The sequence below is a fragment of the Pomacea canaliculata genome, linkage group LG12, assembly GCF_003073045.1.
Source record: "Pomacea canaliculata isolate SZHN2017 linkage group LG12, ASM307304v1, whole genome shotgun sequence".
NCBI lineage: Eukaryota > Metazoa > Mollusca > Gastropoda > Architaenioglossa > Ampullariidae > Pomacea > Pomacea canaliculata.
The window spans coordinates 6,346,931-6,365,146 of record NC_037601.1 but is presented as its reverse complement, the minus strand read 5'-3'; the positions used below and the strand labels follow the sequence as shown (position 1 = coordinate 6,365,146).

The 18,216-nt window shown below is 39.3% G+C and overlaps 2 protein-coding genes and 1 non-coding gene across 3 annotated transcripts; 1 reads left to right on the top strand and 2 right to left on the bottom strand.

Moving 5' to 3' along the window:
* Nucleotides 1–1,051: 1,051 nt before the first annotated feature.
* On the bottom strand, nucleotides 1,052–7,727 carry LOC112576568 (putative tyrosinase-like protein tyr-3). Its single transcript, XM_025259116.1, has 6 exons — nucleotides 7,587–7,727; nucleotides 4,375–4,645; nucleotides 3,489–3,604; nucleotides 2,901–3,120; nucleotides 2,113–2,238; nucleotides 1,052–1,831 (listed from the first exon to the last, which is right to left on the bottom strand). Exons 2-6 carry the CDS (start codon nucleotides 4,624–4,626, stop codon nucleotides 1,187–1,189), a joined length of 1,359 nt encoding a protein of 452 aa, XP_025114901.1. The 5' UTR covers nucleotides 4,627–4,645; nucleotides 7,587–7,727; the 3' UTR covers nucleotides 1,052–1,186.
* Nucleotides 7,728–8,855: 1,128 nt separating this feature from the next.
* Nucleotides 8,856–8,927, bottom strand: Trnae-cuc. Its single transcript has one exon. It is a non-coding gene; the product is annotated as a tRNA-Glu (tRNA).
* Nucleotides 8,928–9,146: 219 nt separating this feature from the next.
* LOC112576566 (N6-adenosine-methyltransferase catalytic subunit-like) lies at nucleotides 9,147–18,209 on the top strand. The gene is made up of 16 exons (XM_025259115.1): nucleotides 9,147–9,477; nucleotides 9,974–10,256; nucleotides 12,082–12,145; nucleotides 12,839–12,897; nucleotides 13,789–13,849; nucleotides 14,462–14,551; nucleotides 14,737–14,773; nucleotides 15,137–15,259; nucleotides 15,541–15,596; nucleotides 15,823–15,951; nucleotides 16,062–16,249; nucleotides 16,526–16,564; nucleotides 16,701–16,809; nucleotides 17,095–17,160; nucleotides 17,350–17,462; nucleotides 17,741–18,209. The coding sequence occupies exons 1-16, from the start codon at nucleotides 9,297–9,299 to the stop codon at nucleotides 17,853–17,855; spliced, it is 1,713 nt and encodes a 570-aa protein (XP_025114900.1). The 5' UTR covers nucleotides 9,147–9,296; the 3' UTR covers nucleotides 17,856–18,209.
* The last annotated feature ends 7 nt before the right edge of the window (nucleotides 18,210–18,216 follow it).

The window sequence follows — 18,216 nt, the reverse complement described above, 5'->3', positions numbered from 1 at the left end:
TACATTTCATCTTTCTTTCAAAATGTTTAAGCGACTAAGCAGTTGTGTACGAGCAGTCTAAGCCCCTTCTTAACTCTGACAGTTTTTCCATGAGCCCTTCAGTTTGTGTTTGCTTGTTTGTTTGCTTGCTTGCTTGTTTGTTTGTTTGTTTGTTTGTTTGTTTGTTTGTTTGTTTGTTATAGTACTGACTGGAAGACAAAATTTTTTTAATACAGATGAAGAAACGAGCGCAGAACCCAGCAGAGACATGAATATGTTGAAAGGATTACCACACACACACACCTTTTCTTACAACTTCAATTGTGTTCTATAAATTTCAGTTGAAATACGTTTCTGTATCTACTTGATTGCGCACGCACAATACATTCAAGCAGACTTGCCTCGCGCCAAGGGCTTGGCGTACTTGGAACTTGTAAAAAATGAGGAGATACACAGGTATTTCACACACACACCATGTGCACCTTGACATCCGCTAAACGTGGCAGGTTACGTCAACATGCAAGAACTCGCACAGTCACACGATCCACCAGGAACGCCTCTCGATCGAGTTCTGTTACCGTAAGAATTGACAGGTAGATAATGGCCTTCGAGCAAGAAACAAAATGAAACCCTAGGAAACCGCCTGTTCGACTGTGGCTAGAGTTACACAACACTCCTTGGTGTTCCTAGACGGTTTATTTTATTGTTTCCAGTCACTGCCTTTCTATACAACGAGGCAATGCGAAACTGCGTGATCTTAAACGGTTGGCAATAAAAAAGATTGCGTGTCAGGTGTGCTTGTCGTCGCCTCGTGGCTTTCAGAGCTTGAGATCTTCGGCGATAAGAAAAGTTTCAGGAAATGTAGAGCAGGTCACTGTGAATTAAGAGATTATTTGAGTTTGAGCCAGTAAATAGCAGGCGAACCTTGCATAAAAAGTAGTACGCTGAAATGCCTTGTATTGTATAGTCAAGAACAGAAGAAACACACAGACAGCAAAAGCATGCATGCACACAGACATATACACCTCAACTGAACCCAAACTAACACAGGTACACAACGAAGAGAAGCAAGTTTTGGCTTCAATTCTTTAAATATTTTTTTATGGATACAGAAATTTTGTTTAACGGTATGATTTTTCAAAGTTTTCCTTTTACAATAAATGAGTTCGTTTACTTTTTGTTGTTGGAAACTCTAAGCAAGCCCCTGTCAGAACAATCTGCGGGGGAAAATAGCCAAGAAGAACAAGATGTCATCAGACGTTATTGAAGCCTGTTGAAAATAGATTGCTGGTGGCAGACGACCCCTAGAGAAGACACTGCTTCCCAGCGTCCCGCTTCCGAACCTGGAGTCGCCGATGCTCTGCAAGAAGCTGCTGGCGCTCAGAGCGTCCAGCGACGGCGCCTGGAACAGTTGATTGAAGCCGCGGGCCGGGGCGGAGTTGAGGAGGTTGTTGACGGACCTCGGGCCACCCAGGCCGTTCAGCAGGGTGTTCAGGTCGCTGGCTGCACCCGAGCTGGCCGGCACCACGTCCAGCGTGTCGGACAAGCAGCGGGAGGTGGCCGGGTTGCAACGCATGTAGGCGCCGCAGTCGGCGTTGGAGGTGCAGAAGATGGGCGACGGCAGGCAGCGGAAGGTGCGGTTGGTGAAGAAGTCGTTGGCGCCGTCGATCATCCGCAGGCGACCCATGCGCATGGCGGCGAAGGGAGCGTGGGCGGGTTCCCCGTAGTCCGCCGGCCAGTCCCGCATGGGGTTGATGCCCTTCTTGCGCTGCTGTTCGCGGAACAGTTCGTACAGGCAGTCGACCATGGTGTGGTGGAACCAGAAAATGGGGTCGTATGAGGCTGTCTCTACCTGAGGACATTTATTCGGTCATGGGAACGGGAACATATATACAAAAATATCTACAGAAGAGAAAGAGGACTGCATGTAGTTTAAAATAAACATCAACAAAAATACAAAATGCTGGAAGTACTCGAACGCTTGATAAAATACTGATTTTTTTTTAAATGCTGATCCACGAAATAGAAAAGAATACTAACTTACTGAGGAAAAATTTGCTAAAAAAAACAAGAGTCGAAAAAAACCAATACAAGTCAATGACTTTCAAACTCAGAGAAATTTCAAGGTCGCACCTGTCCCATGAGACCACCCACAAAAGAATGGACGTAGTTGTGCTTTTCCTCCAAGTTGTTGTCAACGTCGCCGGCAGGAAAAGAGATCTCTCCCAGAAAGTCCCGCTGTAGGATCCTCTCCAGGTCCTGGAACACATTCCGTCATCCACAAGACATAGTGAGAGATATGTGTATTGCGTGTAACGAGACTGAAGAAGGATCTGGAAATTTGCAGCATGCACAGACAGGGAGTGTGCGTCATCAAATTAATTAATTATGTGCCGGTCATTTACATGCACAATTGGTGCGTTTGCGTATTTTTTTAAGGTAATCATTTGACTCAAGAATTTAAAAATGAGAAGCTTTAATGTACAGATGCTCGTTTTTGGGGGTGGGTAGATGTTGAGAGAGGGGGGCAATCTCCATGACGACTTGAACGATGTTCACATTCTTGCCTCTAAGTCTTTTTTTTTCTTTGAGGGAGCGGCTGTGTATGTGAGGGAGACAGAGAAAGAGAGAGAGGGAACTTTTGTATGTGTGAATGCGCGTATGCTTGTACCTCTGTGTATGAGAGAGAGAGAGAGACAAGCGTTGTGAGTTGATGTATGCGCGTGTCTACCTATGCTAGTGAACTATTTTCTGTACGTGCGTGTGTGAGGGCGAGGAACTTTAATGATGTGCAATAGAAATGTTGCTACTGTGTCAACTTTTAAATTCCATCCAGGGCCACACAAAGTCTTTTATGTCTGAAGGACACAAGATATAGTCGCGGTAGATCGAGTGCGTCCACAAACGGACCCCCGAGGTACCTGAGCGATGTAGGGCCTGCCCACTTGCCCCACGTTGCGGGTCAGAGGGCCGAGAGGAGTCATCCATCCGCCCGCAAAGCCGCTCTGTACCACTCCGCTAGGGGTGCCGAAAAGTCGGGATGTCCAGGTGGGAGAGGAGGCGGGCAGGGTGGGCTCGAGGCTCGAATCCCAGTAGCAGAGGGAGATCGTGGGGTCGTACATGCGCAGAAGCTTCTCGAACCTGATATGATAGAAAAGAGGCGATGGCATAGTTAATCCTCGTGTTATTGGTAGTTGATGGGACGAAGATGACTTCCAAGAAGAGATTGATGAAGGCAGAACCTACTAAAGCCACCTCTAACAATGGGATGAATGTCGCCGAAAGGAATGCGTTGGTGGGTGGGTCGGTCGGTTGGTTGGTTGGTTGTGGTTGGTTGGTTGGTTTACTCAGTCATTAGAAAGAAAAATTACACCCGAATAGACATTTACAGACCAACCAGAGTACACACTTTCTCAGATGGTTAGGTTTTGTTTACTTTGTATAATGTATCTGCTTAGATTTTGAATATCATCATCGGGGGCTGATGTTTTTGAGTGCATTCAACTTACAAGAAGACAAAAACCCGATGAAATGGTAGGAATCCGGGGCCTTGGTGGGCGCCGACGTTGACGTCTGGATTCGCGTGCAAGAAGGCGAAGGCATCGTAGACATTTGGTCGAACTCTCTAGAGGTTGAAGATACAAAAAAGAAATAACAAGACAGAATTCAAAAATCAAGCAATATATAGTCACGTTTCATCATTTCGCTGAAGTGAAATTATTGCAGGTATATCTGAGAATCACACAGGATAACAATGTTGAACGGAGCAGGTTTGGATCTAGGAATGCTTGCCAGTTAAGAAAAAGCTTTTCAGACACAAGCCCCTGCTTGCCAAACAGGGTTACATGCACACCCATACTGAAGAAACTGCAAGCTGGTCACGTGATGAGACTTCAAGAACAAAATGAATCATTATAGCATTGCACTATATTGTCCACTTCTCAAAATATATAATAATGACATCTGACTGCGGGTAAGATTCTCAACGGTTTTTGTTTGTTTGTTTGCTTGTTTTATTCTGTACACTCTGATCCTGTCAGCCTTGCACGCATTTAGTTGTCTTCTACTGGTTTAGTTTCTGGCCTCTTTGATTTCAAGCTGAAGAGGTAAGTGTCCATTTGTGTTGTATGTTGATTAATGTGACACTCTGAATTTTAAGATGACTTCTGCAAGGTCTGGTTGGCTGCTTGAATTGGCGAAAAATTCTTCCATCTATGTGATTTCGCACTATGAGAGGAGTGGGACCGGGAAAAGAAAACCGGAATTCCCGGAAGAAAAAAAAACAAGATAATAGTGGCTTTTCTTGCGCCTACTAAACGCATTATTTTTTCTTTTCAAAACAAATTAAATTTTAATTAAATGATTTTAAAAAGAGGCTACCCTCTCCTCGCTTACCGTATCCCGCTTAGCCCTGTTTAGTACATCCGTGATGCGCTCGAACTCCGAGGTGTTGAGCATGCGGCATTCCCGCCTGACGCTGACCGGTCCGATGGGTCGACGGATGAGAATATTAACCAGTCGTAACGAATCTCTTACATTTGGGGTGGTGATGGCTGAAGGAAACTGGGGGTCAACACATGGTGGAAGCAACGTCGTCACGAACACGGCCACCAGTGTCATCAGCCGCAGCGACAGCAGGGCCGCCATTAAGTCTTGCAGTACCGACCTTACAAAAGAAAATAAAGCGACTGGTTATTAAAAATTAAATAAAACTTATAATTTTAGATCTCGTTAGTTAGAAGCAAAAGAAAAACGAAAGGAAAAGAAGTCACAAAATTACAACCGCGGTTCATAAGACATGCAGATTTAGAAAATATCTTGATTATTTTGTTCCAAATGTCATTTAAACACTTCAATTTTTTTTTCTAAAGCAGGACTCATGTGCTGCAAAAAAGTAATACATGTACTTTAATACTACCAGTATTTTTTTTTACAATGTAAGTAACTGCAGTAGGCGTTTAAAATTGAGTAACCAAGCAAAAAAAGGAGGGGATGCGTTTTATTGGCAGAACATGTTGATATAAAAGTTATTGTGATTTTTAATATTTAAAAAAAAAAATGTAGAACTCGTGGACATGGCAAACAAGATGGATGCGAACTGTATGTTACGAGGTCCTGCCAGCATAATTTAAATCGCGCGAAGAAGCACGTCCGCCAGCTGTAGTCTATGTAACACCCTCTAGCGAAAAGCACGGGAAGCTACAAGGAAGTGACATCACTTGAAGTCACCATGATGGCATTCATCACCTGCTGCTGCGACTTTTATTTTATGAGGAAAAATATTTCTTTTCATGAGTACAGCGTTAAATTGCGCTTGAGACAGCCACCCAATGACAGGTGCAAATAAATGAAAATAATGTTTAAAAAGAGAAAATAAACGACTTGATTGTGTTCAGGAAGGAAAAGGAGGAAGAGAAGCACTCGTTGGCTTGTAGTTTGAAGGACATTAAGTGGCTACACTGACAGGTTAGATACTAAGTAGAAAATATCCCTGCCGATTCAAGACACTGAGCTGACTAGGCAGTTACTAAATAAATAAACTGAGATGACTGCACATCAGGATGCATGTGTTATTCACTTGACCCCCAACAGGCTACAGAGGTAAGCACCGAAGAAACCATCTGGAAAGGGACCATGCACAGTCACCCTAGAAGCTAAAGAATAGCATCAATTGATTATGTTTTACAAGCATTTTAGCTTACTGATATAGGTATTAGCACCCAGCTAACGTGACTGTGCTTGTGACCCCAGGTTTTTCTGTTGTTACAGATATCATAACTAACACATTCTGTACATGATTGCGTCAATATATATTTGTGTACGAGTGTGTGCGCGTGCTGCGATAGCGTCTTATGTGTGTGAGCATGGGTGTGTACACTAGGTGGTGAGTTGCAATTTTTAATGTGTCATATAATTTTATTCGTCATAAGATCGCCATTTTCTTATGCTCTATTATTATTATTTAATATTATCACCACTAAGAGTGGCCAGAAGTCAGAGGATGTTAACCAGTCAAACAAAGAGTACTATCGTTTGCCCCATAACCTCCTTTCACTTTATTTTACTAGCCATGCATTGTAACCCTATTTTATTTAATTAATCAGCCAATTTCATTTAATTAATCAGCCAAAATCTTTAACTGCAACAATATTATCCAAATATGTACTTCATTATAGACTGTATCAGACCACAGCGAAACTAAAAATAAATCTCATTTTGATGAATAAACATTTGTCAACTTTTGGAGATACTTCCTTCAAGTGGGCCATTTATGGCAGCATCATTAACGAAGCGCATGATTGATGAGCCATGCCAAACTTCGTGTCGGTTTAACGACCTCGCACGGGCAACAGCTCCTCATTAAGTTCTGACTGCATCGAGATGTGATAACGTGTACTCAAGCGGTGTGCTCTCATTCTCGATTCGACATCGCGGTGCATAAATCTCTTAGAAAATTATTTTCGATTTTCGTGTAGTCTTCTAATTTTTTTATGATTATTATTATTAATCCGCATCTTCCCATCTACTTGACGCGTCTGTAAGTGAAATAGCGAACCATCTTGACCAACAGCCATGGAGTATATTTAATTGTTGCATAGCCACCGACAGCCAGGTTGCTATAAGATATAGATAACATAAAATATACATTTCTTTACAATATACAGTATAAGGTATAGAATCAACCAAAAACAATGTACTACTGTTAAGATCAGTCATTTCTGAGCTAAACTTTTTCAAGCTGTGTTTCATTCCAGCCAACAGTTCAGGTGGCAGAAGCTTACTAAAGTATCATGCAATATTGGCAATGTTGTTTTTATCATTGTAAAACTAGATGATCATTGTGGCATTAGGAATGTGGCAGCTAGCTATGTAATACGGCTGTGTTTGTAATATATTAATAATAAAAAATTTAAAAAAACTAAAAATAATAAATAAAAATAATATAAAATAAAAAAATAATAATATAAAAATAAAAAAAGTCTGGTTGCTCTTTGTAGGCAATATGTCCGAAGACCAAATCATGTTTAGAAAAAAAAACAACGGAGACAGAGTATGAATTTTACACTCCTCACAACCACTTCCCTTTTCGTTAACGTTTGCTCAAATAAATACAAGTGTTTTGAGTACGTTTAGGGCCAGGCTAAACTATGGTATTCGGTAAGTTAGGGTTATTAATACATTTTCGTCTTACAATATTTTCATCTTAACAACGGATTTATTGGGACGAAAACCCAATCGAGGAACATCTGATGTGAGAAAGGTTTGTTTATCAAACTAAACAAATAAAAAAAATAAAAAATGGTAAATGCAATAACTTTTAGGAAACAACGACGTATGTTGTGATCTTATATTGCAGTGTAATATAATTCCTAACCAAATGTCTTCATACATCAGCTGAAGGAACTAGGTTTTGAATTTTCGTGTTGAGTAATTAACTGTAAAAATGTTTGCAGCATTAGTGGACGTTATGTTAATGAACTTCTTGTACTTGTGTTCTAAGATGTCATAAGTCTACAGTCGACATGAGCATCACTGGCAAATAACACAATTTATCTAGCGATATTCACTGTTCCTCCGAAGTGAGAAATGAAAAGTGGATTCCTTACCACAAACAGATGAATTGGCAGGTTGAGACCAGTCTCTCAAACTCCGACTGGTGTTCCTTATCTCTCTGAATCGCTTGCCTGCGGCGCCACTGAACCGATGGCGACGTGGCGATCTGTCCCCCTCCATGACACGCAGGGTGGGGGAGGTCGTTTGGGAGGAAGGGAAGGAATGGGAGGGGAATGAGGAGGAAGAAGGTTAAAAAAATCGTCACACACAGCTTTGTGCTCGTCGAAAAAGAGTTTCTAAAGTGAAAATTAAGATGTGGTCTATGATCAGGTGTTAATTAAGCTGAGAGGAACGTTTGACACGTTTTGACACCTGCGCACCATATATATAGTATCAAGGTCATTAACCCAGCTCTTGAAAAAATTATTAAAAACAGGGTCGTGAGGGTAAGAAAGCGAGCAAATGAGAAAGAGAGAGAGAGAATTCCGAAAAAGGTGGTGTTGACAGGGACTGATCGAGAACTTTTTTCTCTCCTTTCGTTTGAAGAGAGGGGGGAGGGTGATGAACACTTAGTGCTTATATGTTGTAACATGTCGTCACTTGTGGCCCAGGGAGCATTTAGTATACCGATCATTATCTGAACTCGCTCTCTAAGAGAGGAAATTATCGTCTTTTTTTTCCGAAGCAAAAGAACTATGAAATCATCAAGTAAGCAGCGCGAAACAGACCAGCTGTCAGACTGAGATTTAAACCTTCGCCATCTCTGTAAGTGTGAGCACAATTAGACTATACAGAACTTTGTTCCAGGGGCGCGGAGTGGGAGGAGAAATTTGAAGTCTGGGGAGGCTTGCTCGCATAAGCTGCCTTAGCTTTATCTTCGTGGGGACAAATGACCTGAGTAAAGTTCAGGCTATGCTGAAATCAGGACAGTCCTGAGTGGTCCAGCAGAAAGTCCGGTACTTGGAGGCAGACAACAGAAGAACCGAAAAAGAGACAAAAAAACTGAAGGACGGGCAGACGATAAAAATAACATGCAGTCAACAAAAGAGACGGAAGAGACAACATTAAAACATTTCGGACAGTTTTAACATTTAGCAGGTCCTAGACTGACCTAGAGAATGAAACGGGGAAAAAGGAAGGATTAATAATAATAATAACAAAAAGGACACTTAATAAGCAAATATAACGCTTCACAGGATAGAGCGTGGAACTCAAGAAGATCGCGAACACGATAGTATTTCAATCAAATCACGTAAGTCGTAGAAAAAGTAAGAAAGTGTACTTATTTTGTTGTCTAAGAAAAGAGTGAGAAAAAAAACTATTTCCCAAGCGGGGAATCGAACCCCGGCCGTCGCGGTGAGAGCGCGAAATCCTAACCACTAGACCACTTGGGAAGGCAATCATAACGGGATCTATTTAAACTATAATCTAAACTTCCATACCATCTCAGTTTTGGAGGGATATTTATTATTTGTAAACAAAATAAATGACTGCTATAGTAATAAAGTATGAAAAAATAGGGAAATATTATATTTTACTTTCTTACAAAGGCATTTCATCTGAGTATTTCAAAAAGTAAATTTTAAAAAGCCAAAAGGTTCCGAAACCCTTTCCTCAATTACTAAAGTATCCCTTAAAAATGGCGGCCTACTGCAGCAAATCTAAATACTACTGTTAAATTGCTTTTCTATGCCGCATATTTTGAAGTCAAGAATTTCTCATTAATCCCCATTTTGCAGCGACGACACTAACTGGTCTTGAAAATGTCAGACACATGGAGTGATCTCCAGGCCTTGAAAAACAAGCAAAATACCTTTCGGGCAAAGCTTCTACAGCGGAAGAAAGAAAGAGAAGGCTTGGTGGCCGAACTTCAGGGAGGTCAGCTGTCAAGTTCTGTGAGCAGTTCTTCGTCAATTACTGCTTCTACTTCGGCTTCATCTACAGGCACGTTATCTTTTTTGTGATACTTCCCAGAATTGTTCATATTCACTATTTTTTTTTTTTTTTAAGACTGCTTTCGAGCACTCTAGAACTTCACCTTATAATGTGTAGAATGCATACCCCATTTTAATATTTACACTTAAGCCTAGCTTTTTAGCATGATTTTCCAATAAAAGAGAATATAACACAGCACTTACAAACTTAAACAAGGAACAACGGGCTACACTGAAAACTTTGTGTCCTGTTATAATTTGTACGATTGTGAGTTGTGTGTTATATCCAGGAAGAAACAAATATTTATTGTTAAAATATATGGTAAGATCTATATCAGTGAGCTTAGAATCAGCATCTTCAAGTCAGCTTGATTAATGTAAATTCTGTCTTATATTTTGCCTAATATTAATCATTTCTCTTGTTAAAAGCCATAAATTCCAAATATTATTTTAACATTTCTATGCAAAAATGGAACATGCAGTAATGAATTATACATTTTTAACAGAAACAAGTTCAGCTCCACATGTCGCCTCATCATCTGCCTCCTCAGCTCTGAGTTCCTCCACAGTCCAGTCAATAGCATCCCCAAACTCTGCCTTTGTAGAGCCAATCAAGGTGGATCCAGAGATAGAGAAAAAGCTGCTCCTTGTACTCTGTGACATTAGCCTTGACATTCCCTCTGAGGCAAGCATTATTGCTGAGCATACTTCACGGACACTTGGCAGGAAAGTGGAGCTCTCAATCATCGAAGTTTTGCTAAGGAAGTTGGCAGCCCGGTCACTAATCAGGTGCACTTACTTAACCTGTTCTTGATAGTGCATAGTGGGTGTGGTGGTGGGGAGGGGAAATGATAGTAAAGTACAGAGGGTATATATGATGTATGATATCTCCTGTACCGTTTATAACGGAGCATTTTAAGAATTGTTCCTTGATGATGATGATGATGATAAAGTTTCTTGTGAAAGCCAGGAGGGGATCATTTTAGTATTTTGAGACTTTTGCCTCATTAATATAAGCAGAAAACTGTTTCTGGGAATGTTTTAGCAAAAGGAATAAGCTTAGTTTTGAAGTAAAATGACTGAAAAGATAATACCTGAACAATCTTTGCAAAAATATCTGTCTTAACCCACTTCCCCATAAGTCTCATTATTTTCTGGACAGACCTCATGGTAAACAGACCTGCTGCAATGGTCAAAAAGCATCTTAATGTTTACAGAGGTTTATGACATAAAAATATAAGGAACGTGTTTTCTGCAGAGATTTAACTGGATTTAGGTGACTGAAGATGCCAGAGAGGATGGACAGGATCAGTGAGTGTCAGCGGTAGCAAATCATACACTGTGAGGCTGGTGCGGCAACACAAACTCAAACATGAACCATGAACAAGACAATAGCAAAGCATGGTGATCTTGAAGTTGATGCAAGCCCGAACTGGTAGCAGAAGCAGTGTGGCATGGTCTGCCTTTCACATAAAGAATACAGTGTGAGCAGCATTGTTCTGAACTTTCTGGAGCTTGTCAAGCAGGCAGCCGAAAAGATCTATGAACAGAGAAATACTGTAGATGAGTCTGGACAACACAAATGCTGACATAAGGTGCTTGGTGGAGGTAACAGAGATATATCTGATATGGCTTATCCTGCATAGTTCGAGAAAGATAGAATTGACATGATTGTCGAAGGACAATGATGTGTCAAAAAGAACTCGAAGATTTCTGACAAACCTAGAGAAAGTGTTGGTGGATCCAAAAAATGTAAGAGATGTAGACGAACGCAGATTTTTAAGCATAGATACAGAGGTTATCTGGATGATTTCAGTTTCTCCTCCTTTGAGCTTTAATTTGCTTGCCAATGTCCAGTGTTTGACAGAGTCAAGGGTTTACTGAGTCAGAGTACTAGTAAATAGACTGTGGAGATGGTAAGCTGAGCCAGATGCCAGGAGCTGAGTATCGTCAGTAACACTGAAAGCCATAGTGGCAGATCCCGGGACCGAGTGGCTGGACATAACAGAGAGGAGAAGCCCAAGGACTGAACGCGGAGGCACTCCATGAAGCACAGCAGGATCTGATATGGAGCTGTGGACACTAACAGACTGGGTGCAATCAGACAGATAGGAGTGGAACCCATTCAGGACGATTCCATGAAGCCACTAGAGGAGAATGTGATGGTCTAAAATGTCGAAAGCAGTGAACAGATCAAGCATATAGTGGACTAATGTTTGACCGCGGTCGCAAGCAGACAAGAAGTAATTCACCACCCAGACCAGTCTCAGTTGAGTGTTGCTGGCGGTAGGCCAAACAAAATGGTTCCATGTCTAAATGTTGTAGCAGCTAATGAAGGACAACTTTCTCTTGGATAAGAAAGGAAGGTTTGAGACTTGATAGAGATTGAACAACCCATGGGGATTACCGTTAAGCATGACCTTACTAAGATGTAGATCTGGAGAATTCTGGTGAATAGTGAAAAATCGTTTATAAAAATATGGATGCTCTCTTACAGGCTGCAGTTTGGGAGCCCCATTAAGCCTTCGGTCATTCTGTTTAAATCCATGTAAATATTTGACAGATATTCTAAAGGATGTGCAGACTATTACTGATGCTAATTTGTTTCTTGCAGCATTGTTTCTAAAGATGGTGATGGAAAAAATCGGCTGACTGTCAATTCCCTGGACATTTCCAAGGTGAAGTGCATTTGCTTAACTTCTTTTTCATTTATTGCCTTAACCATAGCTGTAGATTTCACTAATTTTGATGAGAGCTGCACTTGTGTGTCCCCCATCTTGTCAGTTATTTCACCACTTCATGTGGTTGTTGTTAGGGGCTATCATGATAATTTCCCATAAAATTTCCATTGCCATTTATCCAGTTTGATTATTTCTTTCATGTACACTGAATATTTACTGTATGCATGTGCTTACTTGTGGCAGATGTTTCAAGAAAACTGCCCCTTAAATTAAGGCAGTATTACTGTTAAGAAAAAAATGGATTCTGAACTGTAAAATCACACAAGAAGACCTGGCTTTAGCATTGAATTAATGATCTCTGGATTTAGAAACAAAGAGGTCAAAGTCCTCTTTTTGCGCATGATCCACAACTTTTACAGGCTTGCTAGGTATCAAGTGGAGTAGAGCAAACAAAAGTATAGAAGTACATCTGATTTATAACTGGTCCTGAGATACAGAGCCTTCTCTATTTGCTAAGGATATATACTTATAGCTAATTTCAGAAAAAATTCACTTGCTGATCAAATTACAGTTTATCTCAGTAGAAATATATTCCTTGTCAGCATTTCTTGTCTTTTATCCAAAAGATGTTTCCCATTGATTTATACAGCTTTCTGGGTTTTTTTTTTCTCTTCTCCTCAATAAAAATAGCTAGAGGCACTCTTGGACGAAAAGTCTGACCAGTCATCAAGAAAGCGTGGTCATGATGAGTAAGTTGCAAGCTCCTTTGTTTCCGAATCACTTAGAATTAGCTAATAAAAGCAAGTGTAAGATTAGATATGATTTTATTTATTCCAGAGGGCAACTTATAGCAGCTCTGTAAGGAAGCAAAGGTTAGAACCATGTGGCACAACAACAATCAACAATACTATAACACATTCATACTTGCCACACCAAAGCCCCATATACAATCCCTGTTCAGATCTACATATGACCACAGTTCACACGTGGTAGTGTTCAAAAGTTGCATGGCCAAAGAAACAGTTTAATCTGTTGGTTCTGCATGCAAATGGCCTTCCAAAGACAAAGTTGTTAAGGCTTTTCAATTCTAGCAGCTTATACAATTATAAAGAATTTGAAGCTAATGACATTTACAAGGAGAAGGACGATAAAATGATTCTTCACTGGCGGCTGAATTAAAATTATTATGGCTACTGATGGGTAGTACTAATGTTTCTGATTCACCATAACAACAGTGAATTGACTGGGCAGATCACTACACAGAGTGTAAACTCTTTCCCTTTTTGTCCATATGCACACATGAAGGTATGTGCACACCCCCTATGCAACATGTACAGCAATGGTAGAAAGCACACCTCTGTACAGCAAAGTACCTCAAACAGACATAGAATATGAATCACCTGGATAAAAGGGAAAATGAGGTTCAAATGTCCAGAGGTATCAATAATCTTTACAGTCTAAGATTTCAGATTTACTCTTCAGAATCATTGATGCTGTAGCAGGTTTGTTTATACCTATCATTGAAGAGATTTTCAAAATGTGTCTTTTAGTTAGTTTTTTACTGCTGCACATCAATTCAGAAAACTAAAATGTAATTTAGAAGGATGCAGAAAAAGTTTTGATTTTCAAATCTTTTACAGTGATGGTGATTTTGAACCACAGCCATTTTCAAAGAAGGCTAAGAATGTGGATGATATTGAGGTAAGCATATGAATCATCAATTTCTAGGTCAAGTGGGTAACCATTTGTTACAACATGATTCCTACTGGTATCTACAAAAAGCAAAACTGGAACATTGTGTAGACTACTTTCAGTTAAGAAGCATATCAGTTGTATGTGAAAGGAACACAATAATGCAGGACCGGTCAAATCTTTCTATACTTACACCACCAAGGGTTTAGTCCATCATATTTACTCAATAGAAAGCAGTAATGAAGTCATCACACATCTTCTAGCCATCTTTATCTTGTTTAAAAATTGTCTGTTGTCTGTTTTTTGACATGGGACTGTGCTTGAGGTGTCCTATGCAGCAGAAACTGTTTTTAAACGAGTATTAATAATATAAATTTTTGTGGACAGTGCTTTTTTGCAGAAAGCAACAATACAGTATGAAAGAGAAAGGCTATAGAGGTGTATTTGACAGTGGTGGTGAAGACTGATCTGCTGCTGAAGAAAGCTTTAGTGAAAATCCTGCTAAGAACAATACAAATGACATTTTAGTAAATATTCTACAGCTGTCATGTTTGTGTCAAGATCTAGGACTCATCCATTGTCAATTAATTTTTTTTTTATTAAGGTTAGTTGTGTTTGCAGAGTCTGCTGTCCACGCAGTCAGCCCGGGAACGAGAAGAGAAAAAAGTTAATGAAGAGATTCAGCAACTTCTCAGTAAGCCTACAGCAAAGGTAAGCCCCGTAGACCAATATTCTCATAAAGTCATGGGTCAGAATTATTGATGATTGGCCAATCAAGACAGGAGAGGACATGCTGAAATAAACAAGTAGCTTGATGTACTAAGCAAGCAATTTTTTTTTTAAATATGGAAAATGAATACTTCATGATGTAGATTACCTTTTCATTTTGTTCACAGGAAAAGTATCTGGTGGAAAAGTTTAAAACTCCAGGAGGTGGGTGAAAATATTTTGATATGCTATAATGTTCTGTACATATTTGGTTAACACAATGCCATTTGTGCAGACACCTTTCCATAGTAATGCTTACAGCATTAAAGGATGGGAATTTTTTCACTCATCATATGCCTACAGTTCATCACATCGTGTGCTACTTTAAAATATCATTGTGTATAACTATATTATTTGACATGTTTTGTCCAAACAAAATTTTAGGGGTTGGAGGGTATTAGCCTGTTCAAGGCAACCTTTTCCATAAAGCTGTCAGAATATTTAGAGATAATGGCAAGTCAACATCTTTTTTATCTTATTACTGAATGTTTTTACTGTTAAATGACCACAATTTTCCATCATTTCCAGGTGCTCAGCTCAAAGAGTTTTGCCCATATGGTGTGAAAGATGAATGTCTAAAATTCTCTCAGCAGACAGGAACAGTTTGCAATAAGCTTCACTTCAAGAAAATTATCCAGAAACACACAGATGGTGAGCTTTTATAGCTTTCATTATGGCTAAGATCTTTCTTTTTGTACGACTATTTGTGTGTTGATCTCTTTTACCTGTGCAATCATCTCTTGTTTTTTATTCCTTTTTTTTTTTTTTTTTGTCTTTTTGCCTTTATTCTCATATGTATGTCTGCACTCAGATGCAATTCTTTATCCTCTATTTCTAATTGCATTCTTGTACATTTAACTTTTCGTGCATTGTCTTGTATTTAACATTTGCTGCATGGATTAGGAAATTCCACTACATTTTCTTTGTTTCAGAATCTCTTGGGGATTGTTCTTTCTTAAACACCTGTTTCCACATGGATACCTGTAAGGTATATCAAATGCTTAGGCAGATTTCATGTCTTGTTTCTTTCAAGTTAGGTAGTTAATTTGCATCAGATTTGATTTTCTAATACAGTTATTTGGCATCTAATAGGCAGAGTAGATATTTTGAACAAGAAGGGTATGATTCACATTTTGAATACAATATGAAATACATGGCAGTCATCTTCAATGATTAAAAATGTGTTTGATGTGTTTATGCATGTGTATGCTTAGTATGTCCACTACGAGATTGAGACTGGTTCAGCAAATGAAGCAACAGTGCTAAAGAAAGAAACTGGAGTATCCAAAAAACTCCCCGAGGCTGGCATGGGAGATAATTCCATTCACATGTTTCCTCCTCAAGTGAGTATTTTCTTTTTTTTATAAGTCCTCTTTTAGTTTATATTCAGTATTCATTCTTTTGCTAAATATGAAAAAAGGGAACTTGGCTAGTATTCTTTATTTTATTCCAGTGGATTCAATGCGACTTGCGATTCTTTGATATGACCACGTTGGGCAAGTGTGCTGTAGTGATGGCTGATCCTCCTTGGGATATTCACATGGAACTTCCATATGGCACAATGGGTGATGATGAAATGAGACGACTTGATATTCCAGCTCTACAGGATGAAGGATTTATCTTCCTTTGGGTTACTGGCAGGTGAGTCTCTCATGATGGTTTTGGCTGGCGACTCTCACATGATAGTTTTCATGGCTGTCTTTTCAGTTTTAAAAATACATTTGAGAATCACAGCAATCATTATTAGCCCTTTGAAATTTTTGAAAAGTGTGCATCAGTTGCCTCAAAATGTTCTGTTACTAGGTATTTCTCAGTTTATCAGTTAATATGTTTGCAAATGTATGTTTGTAAGGGCATATTTGATGAAAATATGTCCAGCAGAAACATGCATTTTTTTTTTTTTTTTTCTTGTTCCAGAGCCATGGAACTTGGCCGTGAATGTCTGGAACTTTGGGGGTATGTATGTTGGGAGGCTTTGCTGAGATATATGACAAACTTGACTAGCCAAGAATATTAATTTTGTTTTACTTACAGCACAATAAAGATTAGTCTGTGTTAATAGCTTTACTGTTTTTAAAACATCTATCATTAGGTACAAACGGTGTGATGAAATCATCTGGGTTAAAACAAACCAGTTACAAAGAATCATTCGAACTGGTCGCACGGGTCACTGGTTGAACCATGGCAAAGAGCACTGCCTTGTAAGAAAAATTTTTTTTTTTTTTTTTTTTTTTTTTGCATACTTCATAAAAGCATGCACATATACATTAATATATATGAGACATCTACAGCTTTGTATATCAAGTACACTGTAATTTGTAAAGATTTGGGACATCATGGTACTTTGGAATGATAAATTCTTAATTTTGTAGGTGTGGTAGCTGTTTCAAAGAATGTGTAATTATGAAATCAAACAGAGCTGCTTCTTTGGAACTATTCTTTTAGCTGATTCTGAAACTACATTTCTTGTGGGGGGTTTGTTACAGGTTGGAGTAAAGGGAAACCCTAAAGGTGTAAACAAAGGACTTGACTGTGATGTTATAGTTGCTGAGGTAATGAGAGTCCTGTGTGCGTGTGTGAGATCTTGGTCATGATACTGCACATTATAAGTTCCCATTATTATTATATTCGCCCTATAAATTGATTGCCATTATCAACACATCATAGACAAAATAGTAGTTCTTTTTTCGTGTTGCTGTATTTACCATATTATTAGTACTAAACATAACATGCTATCCCAGGTAAGGGCCACTAGCCACAAGCCAGATGAAATCTACGGTATCATAGAACGGCTGTCACCAGGGACACGCAAGGTGGAGCTGTTTGGGCGGCCACATAATGTTCAACCCAACTGGTACATACTGCACACTTCCTTTTTATTTGTTATTTTTCAAGTGGTCTTAGTAAGAGGGAGCTTTCTTTTATCTTTAATTTGCAATGTTTGCTGCAGCTTAATTTGTTCCCAAAAGATGCTCAGATTTGGTGGGGTTTTTTTTCTCCAGGTCATTTCTGTAGTTTCTGTGAAGGGCTGAGGGAACCAAAGACATGAGTATAAAGGTATAAATCCTGAAATATATTAAGTCTTTTTAAAGAGATAGATATTCTGTGAATTGCTACATTCTGTTCTCACAGGATCACCCTTGGCAATCAGCTGGAAGGAGTATGTTTGAAAGACCCAGACATTGTTCGACTCTTCAGGGAAAAATATCCAGATGGAAACTGCATGGAGCCACCAAAGAATAGATAGAACAGCAGAAAAAGGTGGACATTTACTCAAAGCGTATGGGCCACTGCCAACCACCCCACCCAGTGATTTTATTTTTTTAAGGATGTGGGTGTAAACAGAGCTAGGACTACTGTTTTTTTACAGGAAAATACGACATTGACAATATGGGGAGATGGTGAAAGAGCTGATTACGGCTAACCCTAACCCAAATGCTTTTTACCACTTTGGACTCTAGATCCAAAGTTACATGGGCAACATACCATCATCAATGCCTGTATTTCCAATTGTTTCATTGAAGATGAAATTTTATCTTCTTCTGGTGCAAACTTTAGAACAAATTTAACACAATAATATTCTAATAAAAAATGACTCAAATGTGTGC